At 39.8% G+C, this 21,712-nt stretch overlaps 1 protein-coding gene across 3 annotated transcripts in view; it reads left to right on the top strand.

Annotated features, from left to right (window-relative positions):
- LOC127450089 (protein CLEC16A-like) overlaps positions 1 to 21,712 on the top strand; it is an 86,388-nt gene that overhangs the window by 1,069 nt on the left and 63,607 nt on the right. For 2 of the 3 annotated variants that reach the window (XM_051713837.1, XM_051713838.1), the window contains exons 4-9: positions 60 to 208; positions 3,653 to 3,758; positions 8,544 to 8,667; positions 9,852 to 10,026; positions 16,244 to 16,294; positions 16,453 to 16,566. In XM_051713837.1, coding sequence (XP_051569797.1) covers positions 60 to 208; positions 3,653 to 3,758; positions 8,544 to 8,667; positions 9,852 to 10,026; positions 16,244 to 16,294; positions 16,453 to 16,566 — 719 coding nt within the window. Of the gene's footprint in view, positions 1 to 59; positions 209 to 3,652; positions 3,759 to 7,577; positions 8,366 to 8,543; positions 8,668 to 9,851; positions 10,027 to 16,243; positions 16,295 to 16,452; positions 16,567 to 21,712 lie in introns of those variants that run through there. The other variant, XM_051713839.1, reaches the window with a different exon arrangement.

The raw sequence follows: 21,712 nt of genomic DNA on the forward strand, positions 1-21,712 counted from the left end.
GATTATAAAGATCTTAGTTTTATGTTCTGAGCTTTAATATACTGTTCCTTTTTTTCTAGATTACTTGCTTTCCAATAATCATGTTAATTCCATCATTGTGCATAAATTTGACTTTTCTGATGAGGAAATTATGGCCTACTATATCTCCTTTTTGAAGACATTGTCTCTTAAACTCAACAACCATACTGTGCACTTCTTCTACAATGAGGTATGTATAGGTATGGAAGTGCTTGTAGCTGCTTCAAAGAGAGTCAGAGTATTTTCAACCCAGTTGATTTTTATTGGATAATTTTCTGAAATGACAGTTGAGTAGTGAGAAGTAGTGAGGGGCTTTTGATTGTGGGCTCTGACACATACTGCATTTAACAGACTATGAAGCATACTTCCAGGAAGAGATAACAGTTCACGGTGACTTTGTAGAACTGTGTTTCCTGTGTTTTCATGCAGCTCAGTTCTTTGAGCAATTATGTTCTTTCATTTTTAACAAATCCAGGCCAACTGTAAGTTTGCAACTGTTTTATGAGGGCTTTGAAGGTTAAAAAAAAAAAAAAAAAAAAAGATGTTTTAGGGATCTTTTGTATAGGGGGAAGTTATTGGTGTACTGTAAATGGATGTACTTAAAGGCCATGTGTTCTTTATTCCGTGGCACCTTTGATGGTTATTAATCATTGGTGTTGGGAATAGAGAGTACCTGGGTGAAAGGATTTGCTCTATGAGAGATCAGATGCTGCAATTTTCCTTGATAATCCTGCAGTGACTGTATATACACTGATCAGTCACAACATTAAAACCACCTGCCTAATATCGTGTAGGTCCCCCTCGTGCCGCCAAATCAGCACCAACCCGCATCTCAGAATAGCATTCTGATATGATATTCTTCTCACCACAATTGTACAGAGCGGTTAGATAAGTTACCATAGACTTTGTCAGTTTGCAGTCTGGCCATTCTCTGTTGACCTCTCTCATCAACAAGACATTTCTGGATGCAGTACAACACTAAAATAATCAGGAGATTATTGAAAAGATGCAAAAGCAAATACAAATTATTCTATTACGAATCTACAGTACACTACAAATGATAAGTCTGGATGCAAGTAAACTCAATAAAATAACTTAATAAAGGAAAGAATTAATAAACTGCCTGACCTTTTGCCATTCTCATTCTGTATAGGTGTATAGAATAGACTCAACATTAACCAATCACGACATAGTGTGCTGATAAAGATGAAGTGCACGTGACTGCCCACTGCTGTCATTGAAGCAGCAATAACCTCAGTTTATTATGACCTTATTAAAAAAAATTGGCGTAGGACACCATAGATAACTTTATTTTCTGTGCTGCTGTTTCTCGCTGAAGGGATGCAGCCAATGTGAACGCCCAACGCGACCGTCCCACTCATGTGCCGCTCACGCCTCACTCACGCCCCGCTCATGGAGGATGTGTGAACCTGGCGTTACATTCCTGTTTGAGTGCAGAGACAATTAACATGGCACAGGGAAACAGTTGATCTCAGCTACTATTAATTTCACCTCCTCATTGCCTGTGCTAAACTACAGCATCTCACATTAGATGGATCACATTGGCTCCAATGTCTTCACTCCCATTGGTAGTCACCACAACGGATCCCTGCTCATTTGCATGAAGTTAAACTTTTCTCATCTTTCTTGTGTCTCTGAAGGCCCTGTCCCATCCAACGCCCTTGCGATCCTCCTCCGAGTCCAGACTTTGGTGACGCAAGCAAGTGTAGACAAGGCCATGAGGGTGCATCAGTTATAAAAGCGTGCATTTATTAAATGCATTTATATTTATTATGTAACTCAGATTTTAACAAAAAACTATAGGCCGATATGGATATTTTGCCACTTATTTTGTCATCAGATCACTGTTTTACTTCAGAATTATGCTTAAAAAATGCTCAAAGAGGTACAAAAGCTTTTTTTTTTTCCTTTTTTTTCTGTTCTAACAAAAAATTTCAATTGAACATTGATTGGATCTGTTGAACACATGACAGGCCAAATAATTTTAAAGAGAGACAACAATGAAAGATAAATAGAATATAACCCCATTTAAAAAGATAATAAAAAAACAAAAAACGTAATATGATAACATGATTGATGAGAAAAAGGGATATTTTGTACTTCTAAAACAACATAACTCACATTTTAACAGGTTTGTACTGTTTATGATAGAACATTACAAATTCATACTATGAATATGTTGGCCAATTCCATGGAAATGTCAACCACATTATGGAAAATTAAAAAGATTTAAGCAAAGAAACAAAATCCCCTTTTAAATAATATTTTATTGGTCCTGACCGCTAGAGGGCGCCACTTGCTGACGCAGTGCTGACTGAAGCGCTAAATGAAGACTATATTTTGAAACAGCCCTTTAAGGTTTAGTAATCTCACAAGGCCATATTGTGATTTCAGTTTTAATTTAATCAATCATGCAACATTAATGGATATTATACCGATGTCTCAGAAGTCAAAGTCTGTTAGTTTCAAAGCGTTTTGGATGGTTTCTCTCATCATGTAGCCTATAGCTAAGTGCCGCTTTCACAACTGTCATGTCTGTTTATGGCGTTTTTCCCGTTATATAACGCTGCAGTTTGGGACTTCTACTGGACTTGCTGTAGTTTGTTTAGGCTTGGTTTAAAAGGCACACCTACCTGCTGCCGATGTCATTTGGAGGTTGGAGACATAGCCTATGCTCTGTGGTTCTGCACTAAGATTCAAGAATTCTGGGTAAGAGTCCAAAATTTTATCTGTGAGGCTCTAGACACTGAAATTTCATTCTGCCCCAGACTATATATATTGGGTGATGGGGCAGTTATTAAAGTAGGTGACAAATATACAAAACGCTGGGTCCAAACTAGTGTAATGATTGGCAGATAGATAATTCTTAGAGGATGGAAGTTAAAAGGCGCTCCCTCATTTCAAGAATGGTTCACCGAATTGGGCAGCGTGGTGGCATTTGAAAAGATGTCATATAAGCAGCTTGGTAGATTATACGTCTGTGGTAAGAAATGGAACAAATACTGGACCTTTCTGTAAGGCTCTTAGTGAGAACCATGTGGAAACACAGTTTGTAAATTGTATCCTTTGTGGGATTCTTTCTTTTTCTCCTTTTTATCTGTTAATTTTTTTGGGTTTGTTTATATGTGTGTAACTCAGGCTTTGACCACAGGGATTAATTGATAAATCCTCCATGATCAGTGTCCGGGTCACGGGCTCAAGGACGGAGGAGTGGGGAAATGAGGATGCACAATTTAAGAAATGAGAAGCACTCCTGAACACTGTCGCTGCAAATCACTGTCAGTGGGAGTGAATGCCCATTTAGAATATAACCTAGAAATAAAGTCAAACACTGTGTTACATAGCTGCATGAGTTTATTGCAGTGGGTTTTATATAACAAAGATTTTGAATAGCTTTTTTTAGCCAATTTATCAGCCAGTAGCATTGCGTTCAGGGACTCTCGACAATGCTAGTTGTTGATGTTATAGTTTTCTGGTCTGTAGACATCCTAGAATTAAAAAACAGAATAATGTAAAACTCTAAAGATCTTGGTTTGTCACTAGTTGCAGCTCTGCTCTCTCTAAGCTAACCCTCCTCAATGACGGCCTCACTCTCTGTCTCCCATGCTTCCAGCACACTAATGATTTTGCCCTGTACACGGAGGCCATTAAGTTTTTCAACCACCCAGAGAGCATGGTCAGGATCGCAGTCAGGACGATCACACTCAATGTGTACAAAGGTGAGTAGATCCCTGACTCAGCTTCTGCAGCTGCCCCATCTTCCTTTCTGCTGTCAATGACTCTGTCATGCCTCTGATGCATGGGCATGCTGACGCTGCTCTCCGCCATCTGTGAGTAATGCACATTTACATTTAGTATTCGCTGTGGCCTACTGACTCTACACACACGCATAGGCAAACAAATGGACTTCACGGCTATGGTCATCTGTATTTTCGTTTAGGACAGAAATCAGAGGGCTTATGCTGATCTGTTTCAACGCTGTTCTCTGGCTTGAGCTTGTATCTCAATACTTCTTCCCTTCTTGAAAAACAGTTCTTAACATTTCCCTATTTCTGCTTTATGCTTGGATTGTGATTTCCCTATAATTAATCAGTCCCTGTAGAGATAGTGTTTATTTGAGAACCGTTTGTTGATTTTTAGGTCAAACTACCATTGGCGCATGCTGCTTTAATATGCATACAGTAGCCCCAAAATGTCTATTGCATACTGTGGCAAAAACAAACACAAAGACAGTGTTAAGCTTCATTTAACGAACCAGTTTTCAACTGTGTTTGATATAATGGCAAGTGATTTTCTAGTACCAGATTAGCAATTTAGCATGATTGCTCAAGGATAAGGGCTGTCTCGTTTGGAAGGCTGCGTCCTCCGGAGGTCGCGTTTGTCGGCCGCATACGTCACCGAGGCTGTCTCGTTTCAGAAAAGCGAGTAGGACACTTCGAATGCAGCCTTCAAATGCGACCTTCTTTCACGGGAATTCGGAGGATGCATGAGGTTTATCCTTTGTGGGCACTCACAACCCACAATTCTTTGCTTCAATGGAAATGTCTACAAAAAAAATGACGCCAATTTGCCCGTAAATATGATGTTCAGATGCGCTCGTGCTTGTTAAAAAGTGGCGTGCTTTCATAGCAACCATGTTACGTTCCGTTTCCGTTCATCCTACGAAGGCCATCTCATTTAAACAAGACTTGTTTAAAGGAGGACGCTCGGTATACTGCAGCCTTCAAAGGACGCATCCTACCTAGCATGCAGCCTTCCAAACGAGACACTAGCCAAGGTGTTGGAGTGATGGCTGCTGGAATGAGGCCTCTCTAGATTTGATCAAAAATGACTTTTTTCAAATAGTGATGGTGCTGTTTTTTTACATGTTTTTTGACTATACTTTGTGATCAGTTGAATGCCACTTTGGTGAATTAAAGTACCAATTACCTTCCGAAACAGAAAAATCTGTACATTATTCTAAACTTTTGGCCGCCGGTTTACAGTGGTGTGAAAAAGTGTTTGCCCCCTTCCTGATTTCTTATTTTTTTGCATGTTTGTCACACTTAAATGTTTCAGATCATCAAACAAGTTTAAATATTAGTCAAAGATAACACAAGTAAACACAAAATGCAGTTTTTAAATGAAGGTTGTTATTATTAAGGGAAAACAAAATCCAAACCTACATGGCCCTGTGTGAAAAGGTGATTGCCCCCTAAACCTAATAACTGGTTGGGCCACCCTTAGCAGCAACAACTGCAATCAAGCGTTTGCGATAACTTGCAATGGGTCTTTTACAGCGCTGTGGAGGAATTTTGGCCCACTCATCTTTGCAGAATTGTTGTAATTCAGCCACATTGGAGGGTTTTCGAGCATGAACTGCCTTTTTAAGGTCATGACACAGCATCTCAATAGGATTCAGGTCAGGACTTTGACTAGGCCACTCCAAAGTCTTCATTTTATTTTTCTTCAGCCATTCAGAGGTGGACTTGCTGGTGTGTTTTGGATCATTGTCCTGCTGCAGAACCCAAGTTCGCTTCAGCTTGAGGTCACGAACAGATGGCCGCACATTCTCCTTCAGGATTTTTTGCTAGACAGCAGAATTCATGGTTCCATTTATCACAGCAAGTCTTCCAGGTCCTGAAGCAGCAAAACAGCCCCAGACCACCACACTACCACCACCATATTTTACTGTTGGTATGATGTTCTTTTTCTGAAATGCAGTGTTACTTTTACGCCAGATGTAATGGGACACACACCTTCCAAAAAGTTCAACTTTTGTCTCGTCAGTCCACAGAGTATTTTCCCAAAAGTCTTGGGGATCATCAAGATGTTTTCTGGCAAAAATGAGACGAGCCTTAATGTTCTTTTTGCTCAGCTGTGGTTTTCGTCTTGGAACTCTGCCATGCAGGCCATTTTTGCCCAGTCTCTTTCTTATGGTGGAGTCATGAACACTGACGTTAACTGAGGCAAGTGAGGCCTGCAGTTCTTTGGATGTTGTTATGGGGTCTTTTGGGACCTCTTGGATGAGTCGTCGCTGCGCTCTTGGGGTAATTTTGGTCGGCCGGCCACTCCTGGGAAGGTTCACCACTGTTCTATGTTTTCGCCATTTGTGGATAATGGCTCTCACTGTGGTTCTCTGGAGTCCCAAAGCTTTAGAAATGGCTTTATAACCTTTTCCAGACTGATAGATCTCAATTACTTTCTTTCTCATTTGTTCCTGAATTTCTTTGGATCTCGGCATGATGTCTAGCTTTTGAAGATCTTTTGGTCTACTTCACTTTATCAGGCAGGTCCTATTTAAGTGATTTCTTGATTGAGAACAGGTGTGGCAGTAATCAGGCCTGGGTGTGGCTAGAGAAATTGAACTCAGGTGTGATAAAACATAACTTAACTGTGGTTTAACAGGTGGGGCAAACACTTTTTCACACAGGGCCATGTAGGTTTGGATTTTGTTTTCCCTTAATAATAACAGCCTTCATTTAAAAACTGCATTTTGTGTTTACTTGTGTTATCTCTGACTAATATTTAAACTTGTTTGATCTGAAACATTTAAGTGTGACAAACATGCAAAAAAATAAGAAATCAGGAAGGGGGCAAACACTTTTTCACACCACTGTATATCAGTTTGAGAACCAGTAAGCATCCAAGTATGTTTTGTCTTAATGTTTTACACAATATTTTGTTTTATAATTGCAAACCTAAGCTTTTTTTTTTTAAATATTGTGTTTTCTTTCTTTCTAGAATAAATGAATTAATGAATATTCCATCACATTTCTTGTTGATTTAGATTTGATTATTTAAAATATAGTAAGGATCTATTATTGGATTGCATTTATGTCTCTAAAAAGTCTGCAGACACACCTTTTACATGAATTTGTTATATCTGCTCTGTAGAAATCTGAAATGATCTCATTATTTGGTAACAGACAGCAGAGGGTAGTAAATACAATAAGAATTGCATTTCTTATTTCCAAATAATTCTTTAAAAAAAAGGTACTAAAAGAATTACTAGAAAGTTAAGAGGAATCGGAACCGGAATTGTTAAATTCTTTAGGATTACCAGCCCTAGGCTTAAGTGTCTAAATCCAATTTTTGGAGCCACGGTACATACATATTGTTATGATAGATCACATGTAAATACTATATAAATGCACTGAAGAATTGCAATTAAAATCCCTGATTGTCAGAATAAACCATTGGATTGTATCCTCCCTCTTTGTTTTATTAGCATGCTCTGGCAGCTTCTTGGGGCTGGTTGTTATGTATGGTGTTAAGTTATTGGGGCTTGCACTGTTGTTGGGATGTTCTTGGTTCCAGATGCTCTTTTGTGCAGGTTTATTTCCAGCCAATAGGTGGCATGATGGTTTTATCACTAGGCCTCTAAGCCCAGAGCTCCACTAGCTTGATCCCTTCATCTTGTTAACCCTTTGTCTTTTCTTCCCCTCTCCCTCTATGGTGACTCCTGTGTGCCTTATTCCAGTATCATGTAAGTTGGTCAAATTCAGAACTTAATTGTTACTTGTACTTTCTTCTATTGTGCCACTTGTACTGCATGTTCTCTATATTTATATTGTAAACACACCAGTTGCTTTTGAGTGTCTACAAAGGTGTGCAGTTCAGACTTTGAGAATATTATAAACTTATTTTGCACTGTCACATATTTAAGCCTTTATTTGAACCCTCTTTTTGGCTTTGATGGTGATTTTGCTAGTTGAATGTGTGTTTTTAATTTTGATAATAAAAAATAAAAAAAAACTACTGTTTATTAGTGAAAAGATGCTGGAGGTTCATTATCTCGTAATTAGGCCCATATCTTCAAATTCATTTTGTATTTGCATTTTATTGCTCATTATCACAGATAGAGATCTTACCTACAGTACAATTCCGTCCATCCTTCAAATCTCAAATTATTCCTAACCTTGTTAGACAGGAAATTGAGCCAACAGTTTCAAGCACATCAACAGACCCACTGAAATAGTGAGTTTTGAAGAGGGAGATCTGAGCCATATCTAGGAACTAATATATGATAGAAATATGGTGTGGGCTTTTTTGACTTTGGCCAGTAAACAACCAGAACACCATAGCAACCTTTGGCATGGGCAGTTTTCTTAGAAAAATATATAAAAATATCTAGTCATATGTTCCTGTTACTTTTTACTGCATTGTAAGCCATTGCAAGTTTTTACAGAAACGTTTGGCAACATCTAATACTCCTGGCATGCCTAGTTAAAGGCTTGTTTATCGCATCGGATCAAAAATATTCCAGATGGTCTTCCTGTTGCATCACTCATTGTATAGAAAAACATCATTAACCCTCCAACATCTGACCACTTACTGCACATTGGTTAGTAATTAACAAAATTCTTTTTTTTTTTTGAGGAGCATTAGCTATCACTGTGTCTGCTGCTGTTGTTTTATTAGTAATACTAAACCTCAGTTCCTTTCCCATGTTACTGTGGCTGTTTTTTGACGTCTCTGTCTGTTCTCAAGTAACCGTGGTGACTTTCGTCCTACCTTTTTAGTGGACAACCAGCACATGCTGCACTACATCCGGGACAAAACAGCTGTGCCATACTTCTCCAATTTGGTCTGGTTCATCGGCAGCCACGTCATCGAGTTGGACAAGTGTGTGCAGACTGATGAAGAGTAAGGACATTTAAAAGACACATCTGAAGGTTGCTGAATAGATAAAGTGACATTTGAGATTCTTGTCAGAATTTGTTGACAAATCTATGTGCAGTTCACCTCCATACCACTAGGTGTCACCATTGACCAGAGTTGGAATTGATAACATATCTGAAATCGTGTTCATTCAAAACATACACTATATGACCAAAAGTACTGTACATAGACACCTGAACACCACACCCATATGTGCATGTTGAACATTTGATTTTAAATTATAGACATTAATCCCTCCCTTTGCTACTATTAAATCTTCCTCTCTTCTCGGAAGGCTTTACACTAAATGTTGGAACACAAGCATCACAGAGGTCAGGCACTGATGTTGGGCGATGGGCCTGGCTTGGAGTCTGTTGTCCAGTTTAGCTCAAAGGTGTTCAGTGGGCTTCGGGTCTGGTCTTTTTGAAGGCCAGTCAAGTTCTTCTGCATCAGACTCAGTAAACCATTTCTTTATGGACCTCGCTTTTTGCACTGGGGCATTGTTGTGCTGGAACATCTCCAAAGGGCCCTTTTTTTTTTTCTTTTTTTATCCCCTATTCTCCCAATTTGGAATGCCCAATTCCCACTACTTGGTAAGTCCACGTGGTGGCGCAGTTACTCACCTCAATCCGGGTAGCGGAGGACAAGTCTCAGTTGCCTCTGCTTCTGAGACAGTCAATCCGCACATCTTATTATGTGGCTCGCTGTAGATGACACCACGGAGACCCCCAGCATGTAGAGGCTCATGCTACTTTCTGCGATCCACGAACAACTTACCATGCACCCCACTGAGAGCAAGAACCCCTAATTGCGACCACGAGGAGGTTACCCCATGTGATTCTATCCTCCCTAGCAACCGGACCAATTTGGTTGCTTAGGAGACCTGGCTGGAGTCACTCAGCACGCCCTGGATTCGAACTTTTGACTCCAGGGGTGATAGCCAAAGGGCGCTTTTCAGACCTTTGCGACAATTTTGAAAGCACACAATTCTCTAGAAAATCATTTTATGTTGTAGCATTAAAAGATGTCTTCACTGGAATTACTGGAATACCCAAACTTGCTAAATACAAGGGTGTACACACTTCTGGCTATGTACTAGTGTAGCTTACTCATTAATATAATCAATAAAGTTTTACCCTTTTTCACCTACCACTCCCACACCTCATCAGACATAAAAACAGAGGGAAACTAAGCGATCTGGTAGCTGAGCATCTGGACCACCTTCACTATCTGAATGACATCCTCATCATCAACTGTGAGTTTCTCGATGACGTGCTGACCGACCACCTTCTCAACCGCCTGTTCCTGCCCTTGTATGTGTACTCTCTGGTCAGCCAAGAGCAGGTGAGACCCCAGTCCTCTGCACACAACTACTCAGTCTCTGATATACTGAAGAGTCCAAGTCAAGTCTTTTGTCACAAGTTCAAGTCAAATCTTAAGTCTTAGTCTTTTGTCATGAGTCCAAGTCAATTCTTAACTCTTTTGGTAACACTTTTCTATATGCTGCTGGTTTGATACTTAAAAAAACAACCTGTTACAATTAATTTAATAATCTTTAAAAAAATATATTATTTCTAGGGATTTCATTGAAAAAGTGAGCAAATGGCTGCACATTTTTACCTGAAAAAAAGCAACAGAGGGTGCATGACAAGCTCCCTTGCATCTATACAGTGTCACAATATTCTCTGAAAATATCTCCTTTTAGACATAAAGACTTGTTGTTCATCACTGCATGGTACAGCTCGACTCGACTCTGCTCGCTTTTTGGGGGTTTTCCACTGTGGATAGTACCTGGTACCTGATACTTTTTTTTAGTACCACCTCGATTGAGGTTCCAAGCAAGCCGAGCCGATACTAAATGTGACGTCAAAACTGCAGATCACAGATTGGTCCGAGAGAATCGTCACTACCAGCGTCACTGGATTTGCGACACAGGACATCAACCCGCTAGTTTTAAAGTTAGCAACAGCGACAGCAATATCATTTGTTCATGCGACTTTTGAATCGCAAAACCACGCCGTGGTCAATAAACGAGGTGCAGACGTTCCTCTCATTAGCGACGAACGAAACAGCGTGAAACGAAAATGTCTTTCAGGAAGTTTCTCAGCTGTTGGCCGCACACGGCTACCACTGGACCTACCAACAGTGTAGGGAAAAGTTAAAAAAACTTAAAAGTGACTACAGAAGGAGTGCAAGGACCACAACAGCCGGAGTGGTTCAAACAGAAGAAAGTGGAAGTGGTTCGACCAAATGGACGCTATCTATGGCAATAAACCGGCGAGCAATGGGAGGGAGAGTGCCCTGGACTCGGCCACGGCGTTGTTGGAGTCCACGATGGAGGATGGTATGTTTTGTTACGTTAACTCTATATTCTGCTTGAAAGCTTCACTTTATTTAGTTGACCAGCCACTGGAAAGCTTGCTTCTAAAACAACCAGGCCAATTTAACTGTTACACTTGTGTAAAATCACCATGCAACAACTGCTTTATGCAGCACAATAAGCTAGTAGCTAACAGCTAGCGGTCGTGTTATTGTTTATGGTCCGTAATGTTTGTGTCGCGTTTAAGATGATGTCACGGCAGTAGAGGCGGCGCAACTATGACGATCAGCCTATAATCCCACCCACGTTGAGGCGGCACTAAACTGCAGTGGAAAAGCAAGCTCAGAAAAGTAAAGCGAGCAGAGTCGAGTCGAACCGTAACGTGCAGTGGAAAAGTGCCGTAAGGGCGTTTTCACACCTGGCTCATTTGGAGCATTTGTTTTGGAACCTGGTGCGTTTTCTCTTTTAGTTCGGTTACTTAAGGCACATATGAACACTGTAATTTCACTCGGATCTGCACCAAAACAATTGGTCTGATTCCAAACAAAGACACTTGTGAGAATGCAATCCGATCTAATTGACCAATGAAGCAACCGATATCCCTACGATAACCATGAGCATACCTGATGGATCTTTGGAGAAGAAATCTGTAGGTCAGCACGTCACTGTAATACATAAATCGAACGTGGATATAGCCTTTTTGGCAACTATACTGTATACTGTAATATATAATCACATTTAAAAATAAATAAAAATAAGGTGGTGTTTAAAAATTCCTGAGGTAATATTAGCATGATTGCTGCTTTCTGTTGAAGAGCAGCAGAACAGACACAGGTAGGTAGACGTTAAACATTCTGACCAGTGAGTGGGCAGTTTGCTCATATGTGACTTTTATTAACACAATTTTGGAGTAGTGTCTGGAAGGTAACCCCCGGTTGCCAACAGTCTTGCAAGAGCCGCATTCGATTTTCACACACTGTTTATTGTTTATTTGTAGTACCGCAGAAAGATATTATGGCTTCATTTTCTGTTAAAGCATGGTTTTCTGTAAAGCTGCTTTGTAATGCTGTGTGTTGTGAAAAGCACTATACAAATAAAAAATACTTGATTTAACTTGAAACCCTACACCAAACCTAACCCTAACCTTGAGACTCTCATACGGCTTTGTCTGCTGGGGTGTTACCTTCTAGACACAGCCCAGTTTTGGTCAGTTTTGAAATGTTGCCTTGTGAAAGTGAACTGTACCAAGAAGAAAATGCAACATTGTAACAACTGTTTCAGAACAAATCAAACAAGCTACAGGTCTGAAAATGCCCCAAGTATCAAATCATTTTTCAACTTAAAGTAATATTCCGGGTTCAATACAAGTTAAACTCGGTGGACCACATTTGTTGCATAATGTTGATTACCATTGATTATCATCCCTCCTTTTCTTTAAAAAAGCAAATGTCTGGGTTACAGTGAGGAACTTACAATGGAAGTGAATGGGGCCAATCTTTGAACGTTAAAATAATCACTGTTTCAAAAGTATAGCCACAAGACATAAAGGATATGCGTGTATACACGATTTTAGTGTGATAAAATCACATACTAACTAGGGATGGGCATGAGTACTCAGACGTAGCACCAGTGATCGATCATGAAAACGATGATCGATGGTGATCAAGCATGATGTGACTTTTCACTTAATTTGAAATTCAGTGACAATTACCTGACAACTAAACACAAATGTGTCAAAGAGGGAGCTTATTTTTAATTTTGAGATTGATTACATTGTGATTTTGAGGGGTACATTGATTGTCAGAGACATCTCTTAGCAACCAAACTGATGTACAATGCTGCAATGCTATCGTTACGATAATCAAAAGAGAGTGTAATTAACTGTGTTTTGAACTCCTGTCTTTGCAAAACTTGTGCTAAACACATTTTATTATAATTTAATGTAAGAACTTTGACTCGTTAATAGCTATTATTAAATAAAAGTGAACGTCACTGACTGTAAACCTCCCTGTCCTGGCTGCTGAAATGTTTGTGTGAAGTAATACACACCTGCATCTCGACGAAATGGGAGTTGAAGATTTCCGCTCGAGTTTCCAAGTTAGAAGTCCGACATAAAGTGTCATTCCGTTGCACTTTCCCCAGTTGAAAGGTGAAAATTCTGACTCTCCAAGTTAAATGAAATGCTTCATGAATCACCACAGCAACAACAATACGGAGCATCGCGGCTTTCCCCACAGGAGCGAAAAATTGGGGAGACACACACACCCACCCACCCACCCCGGACATGTGGCAGTGGACTCAATGCGCTGCGAGTGTTTCAAACAGCTAGACAGAGCGTAGATAAATGGAACGGAGTGCAGCGTCTTCAAAACTGAACTTCAACTTAAAGCTACACTATGTAACTTTTATTTTGTAAAAAATAACAAAATGTTATTAATGAGAGAGTGCAACAAAAATCCATCTTCCAAACCATGTCTTTACCCAAATACACTTTGATAAACCTATAATAATTATTTATATTTTAGAGCTGTCGGGACGGATTTCACGGGAAATTGCATACATACGTCCTTCGCCCGTGTGTGTTCACGTCATATCCGTACACAGAGAAAATAAGCTCCAGCTACTGAAGCGTATATATGGTGTGGGAGTAGCGTGAAGCTGAAAGTTTGTTGTCACAAAGAATGAGAAAAATTGACCATAGATCATTCAAAACGGCAATCCTCTGGGGAATCACCGGTTGTAAAAACAAAGAAACCCCGAACAGAGTAGAGCCTACAAGCAAAAAAGGAAAGCTACAGTGTCTGTAATAAAACCCGAATCAACATCGGCTTGGCTTTTCAGAGGTGGGGACAACTCAGAGATCTGAAAAGATTTAAAAGCGACCCAGAGATGGCTTTTTTCTTACTCAACAGGTAAGATATTTTATTGATATGGTTTGAGTCTGTGTGTGTGTAGTGAAATTAAGTGTGTAGTGGCCATTTTGTCTATTCGAGTACTCAGACTAATTACTCGAGTACTCGAGGGGCAATGACAGTAATTATACAGTAATCGGTGCAGAACTTTTCACTTGCATCACATGTGTGTAATTTTCTTTAATTTATATAAATATATCCTTTAGTCCTAGGCTTGCCAAGGACATAGGAGTCTCGAAATGATGTTGACCACTGTTTGGTAACAATGACAATCTATAAATTAATTACTACCGTGGTCTATTTGGCCAGAATATCCTGCAGTTATAAAAACTTTACAACGTTTGACCTAATCAGACTAGTAAACGTGATGTCTAATGTTAACGAACGTCACCTAACTTTTGTAACGTCATTTATTTCAAATCATCAATGTTTCCAATAAGTCAAAACAGCAGCATAAGATATTACACTTGCCTGCTCAGATGACATGTTTTCGGATATCCGTCTTTTTCTTTCGTTTGTTATTTATTTGTCCATTCACTCTGATAAGATGTCCTGTATCCATGTGCGCACTGGTGCCTTGAACCACATTCATCCGCGCAGAGAAGCAGAGCCGAAGCACAACTTGCATCATTACCAAAACAATGTTCTTCTGCAAGATGCATGCAGTTGTATTTCTTAACCACTAGAGGGCCAAAAGTTACATAGTGTAGCTTTAACACGCATATTATAAATGTGATGGTTATGGCGTCTCCTCTTGTTCAGACAGTCACTAAAAAAACTGGTGCGTGCTTACTAGGATTACTACGGTAACCTGAAGAACAGACAGACACACATTGTGCCCATTTTTTCATTGAGTTGGGCAGCGAATCTTCACATAATGACAAAATATGATGCATTATGTTTTATTTTATATTTGTACATTTTGTAACAGATTATTTTATAACAGCCTATAATAATGAATAGACGATATGCTGGAACAACAAGATGCAATTCAGCAGCCAAAGACGTTTGTCAGACATGTTATTATATATACAGTTATGTACATGTCATTGCCCCTCGAGTACTCAAGTAATTAGTCCGAGTACTCGAGTAGACAAAATAGCCAAAATGCCAATCCCTATTACTAACCTTTTCTGTGAAAAGTTTAGCCAGTTTTACAACTTCATTAACATGACGATGTAATGTCAACAACCCTAAAACGACTGTAAAAATGATGATTTAAACATCTTCACAGCTTAAATAATATGCAAGTTTTAACAGAAGAACTAATGCAAGTGCTTTTATAAAATTATAAGCTTTACATTTCTGTATTTAAACCCTCCAAAAATTGGCCACATCCACTTCCATTGTAAGTGCCTCACTGTAACCTTGATTTTTACTTTTTTTTTTTTAAAGGGATGAGTCAAAATACATTTTTTGTGGTAATCAACATTACTGTATGTCACAAATGCTGTCAATTTATGCCTAACTTGTCTTGAACCCGGAACATTCTTTTAAGTGCGAGTCGAGTCTGAATCTCAGGTTCATACATGTCTGAAACACAGCTTGCCTTCTTCAAAGAGTCCCATAGGCTAGTGTTTATTCAAGGCCAACTTTGCGTAACCATTGGAGGTCAGGAACAAAATCTATGCAGTAGATTATTATTTATGACTCTTTTGAAACCATACAAATCAATTTCTTGTTAAGTGTTTATAGAGCAATTAAGATTATTTTTTTTTTCCTCATTTGAAAGTTGTGGTAATCAAAATCCAAATGGCATAATTTACCATACCATATACAAATTTGAGAATTCACTTCCACATTTAAATTGAGAATGTGGATTGACTTTGATCTTTACAGCGTAACAGAGCTTAGGCTTCAAATATGCAATCAAGTAATGTCATAAGAAACTACCTTACTGCATGCAGTTATAAACAGGAGTTAAATAAGAATGGAAAAATACATACAAGGAATTGCAATATGTATCGCTTTGTAACCTGTGTCTAGTGTTAATGTCATATGGCTGGAGCGCAAATTCTGATTGGAACGTGTTCTGTACCATGCGGCAACATTTTGCCTAACCGTGTCATAAAAAATACTCTAAAAATTAGTACCAGTTGACACATTTTTATCATTTTAACCAAAGTCAAAGTCTTTGATTCCTGGTGAAATTCTTCCTAAGTTACCACACAGTTTAGTCATTAAAAGCCCTCTTGTGCAACCAGATATGCACTGGTAGAGACGATAGAGAGTGCTTCCAGGGTGGAGTATAAACTTAAGGTGCTCTATGGTCAAAGGTTAATAATAGTAAAAAAAAAAAAAAATATTATTTTTCTTTTTTTTTTTTCAGTCAGAAGAGCGCAAGATCAACCCTCAGGTGTCACTCTACCTGCTGTCACAGGTACAGTACGTACACACAGCTTTGGTTTTGTTAAGACTTGCAGTGAGAGAACTGCCACTATACGTAAAGTGTAAAGCATGTTTGGGGTCGAGTTTGCAATAAACTGCTGATTTTATGGGGCATGAAGCTGATGAGGAATGATGCCTCACTGTCTCTAGGTGTTCCTTATCATTCACTACCAGCCGCTTGTGAACGCCCTGGCGGATGTCATTCTCAATGGAGACCTGTCCGTTTTCTCCGTGCAGATGGAGCAGAGTGCTCACAAGAGTTTAGTGAGTACTTATTTTCATATGTGTATTACAATAACCACAATACATACACATACTCTTACGTTGCATCTGGGGCTGTTTGCAATGTCAAAGCAACCAGAAGTAATTTATTTTCAATGAGAGACTGCAATTAGAGGCAACATGAGCGGGAATAACGATAGACATTGCAACAAAGTTTAACTTTAGGTAAAGGAGAGATCTATCCATTAATATTCTCATTCATATCAAGGCTAGTTGCTTGCCTGGCATGAGCCCCCCCAGAAGTGTGATCCGAAGTCATGCTTTTAAGAGCACTCTAAAAAAAAAAGAAAAAAAAAGAAATGCCGACTAATAATACATTATTTGCGTCTTATTTCACCCGAATACACGGCTCCTTTTGGATGAAAAAAAAATGCTTTCAGAGCCCAAATGTTGTAATTACAACATTTACCAGCAGGGGCTAACTGGCCCACACAAACCAGCCTAACTATTGACATTTACATGTAATTTACATTTTGATATTTATTTAGTGTTAAATGAGTTGTCAACATCAGTATCACACCGACTGGTCTAACCTTCCTCTACCTAAAGGAAAGTTCTGTAGATGTGTCAGCAAAGTTTTACAGTGGCATTTGTGTCTGATTAGCTTGCTAAATGTTATCAGATCTCCCGATCTCTTCAAAGATGTCATTCAATTCGTGACAGACTCACAGTGCCCTTTATTTAATATAAGATGCAAATAAGACCCTCAATTAAACTTCTCAGAAAACAGGTAGTTACAAAAACACTGCTGCTCCAGTCTGTGGATGAGATGGTTGGAGAGGAGAAGAGAATTGTTCATTGTGGTTTCCCTCTGCCCTTGTTATTTTCATGAGGGTATTTACACTGAGGTAAGAGAGGCAGATAAGAGCGGTGTGATATCAGTGGTGTAAATGGCCTCCTTTGAAGTCTTCTCTACAGCAGACATCACTGCAGTGTGTAGGTGAATGTGAGACTGATTGTGTAGTGCAGGGCTGTAGCACATCGCTTGTTTTTTCTTTTCTTGATGTCAGAATCCGGGCCAGGCCGTGCATATGCAAATATTTGCAATGAAAGCGTCCCGAATGTTTGTCATCTTGAGCCGTTCTCTTATACCTGGCAAAAAGCACCCTATTGTCACATTCTTGAGAGAGTGAGTGTGGTTAAGAAGAGAATGTCATGCAATGCATGTATTGTTTCCGCTCCAGACAGCATTTATTGTGTGATATGATAGCCAATAATAATAATGATGGACGAAAACCAATTTGATGCTTGATAGAAATTAATTTACACTGTTTTGCTTTTAAACAACTAAATACCAATCACAATTAGTGAAAGTATATTTAAAGTAGGGATGTCAATTTTCAGACATTTTCATAATCGATTGTCATGGAAATTAACTAGTGTTGTCCCGATGCCGATTCTGGTATCGGTATCGGGTCTGATACTGCACTCATGTACTGGTACTCGTAAAAATGCTCAGATACAAAAAAAAAACAAAAAACTATACCATCTGACATATGAATGTCATTACGTAAACATTCAGCCCACATATTAAAATCGTGTTATGTCATAGTGAGATTATTTAACTGCAAATTCTGCCATTTAATGAGATAAATATATAGTTTTCATGTAATTCAAATGTGAGCGCTTGTGAATGTGTGGAGACAGTGTTGTGCTGATGCCAACTGCACATACCTTTTAAAGCTCCTCCTTGGCTCATACCGGGAAAACACCGTCATGAGAATCACGCGCTCTGTTTGTAGCAGATGACCGTAAACAGAGTGCAAATTCACGTTGTAGCACGAGGCACATACAGAGTACATACTTATTTAATTAAATAGCAGACTTTTGTGGTTTAATAATCACTTTGATTGGGGACCTGTGTAGCTCAGCAAGTAAAGACGCTGACTACCACACCTGGAGTCACAAGTTCGAATCAAGGGCGTGCTGAGTGACTCCAGTCAGGCTTCCTAAGCAACTAATTGTCCCGGTTGCTAATGTGGGTAGAGTCACGTTGGGTTAACCTCCTCATGGTCACTATAATGTGGTTCTCGCTCTCAGTGGGTAGCATGGTGAGTTGTGCGTGGATGCCATGGAGAATAGCGTGAGCCTCCACACATGCTAGATCACTGCAGTGATGCGCTCAACAAGCCACGTTTTAAGATGCGCGGATTGACTGTCTCAGACGCGGAAGGCAACTGAGATTCATCCTCCGCCACCCGGATTGAGGCGAGTCACTACGCCACCATGAGGACTTAGACTGTATTGGGAATTGGTCATGCCAAATTGGGGAATAAAGGGGAGAAAATCCCCAAAAAATTAAAAGTAAATAAATAAAAATAATCACTTTGTGTCACGTAGTGACCGGCTTTTCCAGAGTGGGAAGCTGCCATCATAACGTCAGAGCTGCTTGGTCAAAACAACACAGAAACACTTCAAAATAAAAGCTCTGTCATGTACTTTACCACACAATCATGGAGTATGCAGAAAACATAATGTTCATTTATAGAGAAACGCTCCAACAAGACCACTATCTCCTTAAGTCCACTATCATCTTCACTGTTTTGAGCGGGTTCAGATCAAGGTTGTTGTGACCGCACCACACAGCCATCTGATTAACATCCCATCTGTATGCAGACTCGTCGCGGATGAGGCCGATGACGTGGTGTCATCTGCAAACTTCAGGAGCTTGACAGTGGGGTCTTTTGCAGTGCAGTCATTCGTGTACAGGGAGAAGAACAGTGGAGAGAGAACGCTTCCCTGAGGAGCACCAGTGCTAATGGTGAGGGTCCCATATGTGAGTTTCCTCAGTCTCACTAGCTGCTGCCTATCTGTCAGAAAGCTGGTGATCCATCAATAGATTGGGGTGGGCATGAAGAGCTTGGTCAGTTTGGTTGAGAGAAGATCAGGCATGATGGTATTGAAGGCTGGACTGAAGTCCACAAATAGGATCCTTGTATAAGTCCCAGGTCTGTCGAGGTGTTGCAGGATATAATGCAGTCTCATGTTGACAGCATCATCCACAGACCTTTGCTCAGTAAGTAAACTGAAGGGGATCCAACAGGGATCCAGTGATGTCCTTCAGGTAGGCCAAAACCAGTCTCTCAAACGACTTCATGACCATAGACGTGAGAACGACAGGTCTGTAGTCATTTAGTCCTATGATTTGGGGTTTTTGTGAACCGGAATGATTGTGCAGCGTTTGAAGCAGCATGAAACTTCACACTGCTCCAGTGAACTATTCTGTGTGAAGATGGGGGCCAGTTGGTCAGAGCAGACTTTCAGACAGACAGGTGAAACACCGTCTGGGCCTGAAGCTTTCCTAGTCTTTTGTTTCCAAAACACCTGGCACACATCCTTCTCACAGATCATAAGTGCAGATTGTGTGTGTGTGAAGTGAAGATCAGAGTGGGGGAGGGGTGTGAGACTGGGCTTTGCAGGATCGTTGGCTGAAAACTGGCAAGTAGAAAGGCTTACAGTTGCTGAAGAGCGCTTCTAAATTAGGACAGCACATATTTTTCAATGCTGTTACATCTGTACACCAACTTTCGTTGATGTTAAAGCATGTTCCACCACCTCTCGTTTTCCCAGATGATTCCGTAACGCGATCCGCTCTGAAAAGCTGGAAGCCCGGCAGATGAAATGCGCTGTCCGGGATGGCTTCACTCAGTTGGATTTCCATGAAACACAAGAGCAGCAGAGTTAGAAAAGTCCTTATTTGTTTTAGTGAGCAGAAGCAGTTCTTCCATTTTGTTGGTGAGGGAGCGGACATTCGCCAGATGAATACTCGGCAGAGGAGTCCTAAAGCCGCATTGATGAAGCTTCACAAGCATGCCGGCTCTCTTCCCTCGCTTGCAACTTTTGGATTGCATGTAGAGCACCACAGTGCCTCCAACAAAGATGTCTAATAAAACGTCTGAATAATCAAACACCGGCAAGAAATTATCAAGTATGCTCTGCCGAATATTCAACCGTTCATCCCTGGTGAAACTGATCGGGAAAGAGTGACAAAAAACATGACAAACAAACAAAAGTAACAAAAACGCTAGAGAGCTCCACACCAAAGCAGCCATCTGTGGTGCCATCTTAGAGTTAACCATTAACATCCCTAATTTAATGAAATCTGGCATCATAAAAAGTTGTTTAGTATTTTTGAAAGCTTGCATCAAAGGAGTAATGTTTGAATTGGAAAACAATAAGTTTAATATTATCTGCTTTTATTATTGGCCTAATTAAAAATGCTAATTATAGCAGATACCAATACCAGCAAGTTGACATGCCTCAGCACACCGCCCTCTATTATTCTGATAAAAACATGTACATAGTATATGTTTATCATCAGAAAAAAATTAAGCAGGCAGTTGAGCTGCCTTTTCAGGGAAACTGTCTCTCTTCTCATTTGTGTTAGTATTATCAAGCTATTTCCTCTTTCCCATTCTCTGGCCCTTTCTGCAGTCTGATTTGCTGTCTCACCTCTCAGGCTTAACCACAGTATGCTCTACTAGACCCTTTTAAGCTGATGGTAATCTGTCAACCCCAGTTTCCCTAAGCCAGCAAGACCTGTGTGACTGCTACCTCACTGAACTCACATCAGTTAAAGGAAAGGGGGCGTTTGAACACAAAAAGGCTTTACAAATTTTAATCACTACAACACAATGCAGTGTTTCCCCTAGGATTTTTTTCAGCAGTGGTGCTGTTGTGCAAGTAACCAAGCATGCAACGCCGGACCTGTATTAACCCATGTTTTGGTCAAAGAATGGATTAAAACAGGTGTCAAACTCAATTTCAAAGAGCGCTTTGAAAATGTGGCACCAGCACCTGCTTTGGTAGCACCCATGCAAAAAATATACATGTTATGTGCATTGACATGCACATTTGACAGTACAGCATTGATTTTGAGGTTGGGATGCAGATGGAAATTATGATATTAACAGCAGTAACATCTGTGGAAACACCTAATTATTATATGGCTAAATTGAAATATTCTGGCAGTGTGAATAAGTTGAGTCTTCTTTACAAATTCCTTTCATCTGGCTCCTACTAATTAAACTATAGTCATATCTTGGAATTCCTGAAGGCAAACAAAGCAACTTACATTTTCCTACAATCAGAGAGCATTACAAGAGTACAGATTTTACACCAATGGAAA

This window comes from Myxocyprinus asiaticus, chromosome 13 (genome assembly GCF_019703515.2).
Source record: "Myxocyprinus asiaticus isolate MX2 ecotype Aquarium Trade chromosome 13, UBuf_Myxa_2, whole genome shotgun sequence".
Lineage (NCBI taxonomy): Eukaryota > Metazoa > Chordata > Actinopteri > Cypriniformes > Catostomidae > Myxocyprinus > Myxocyprinus asiaticus.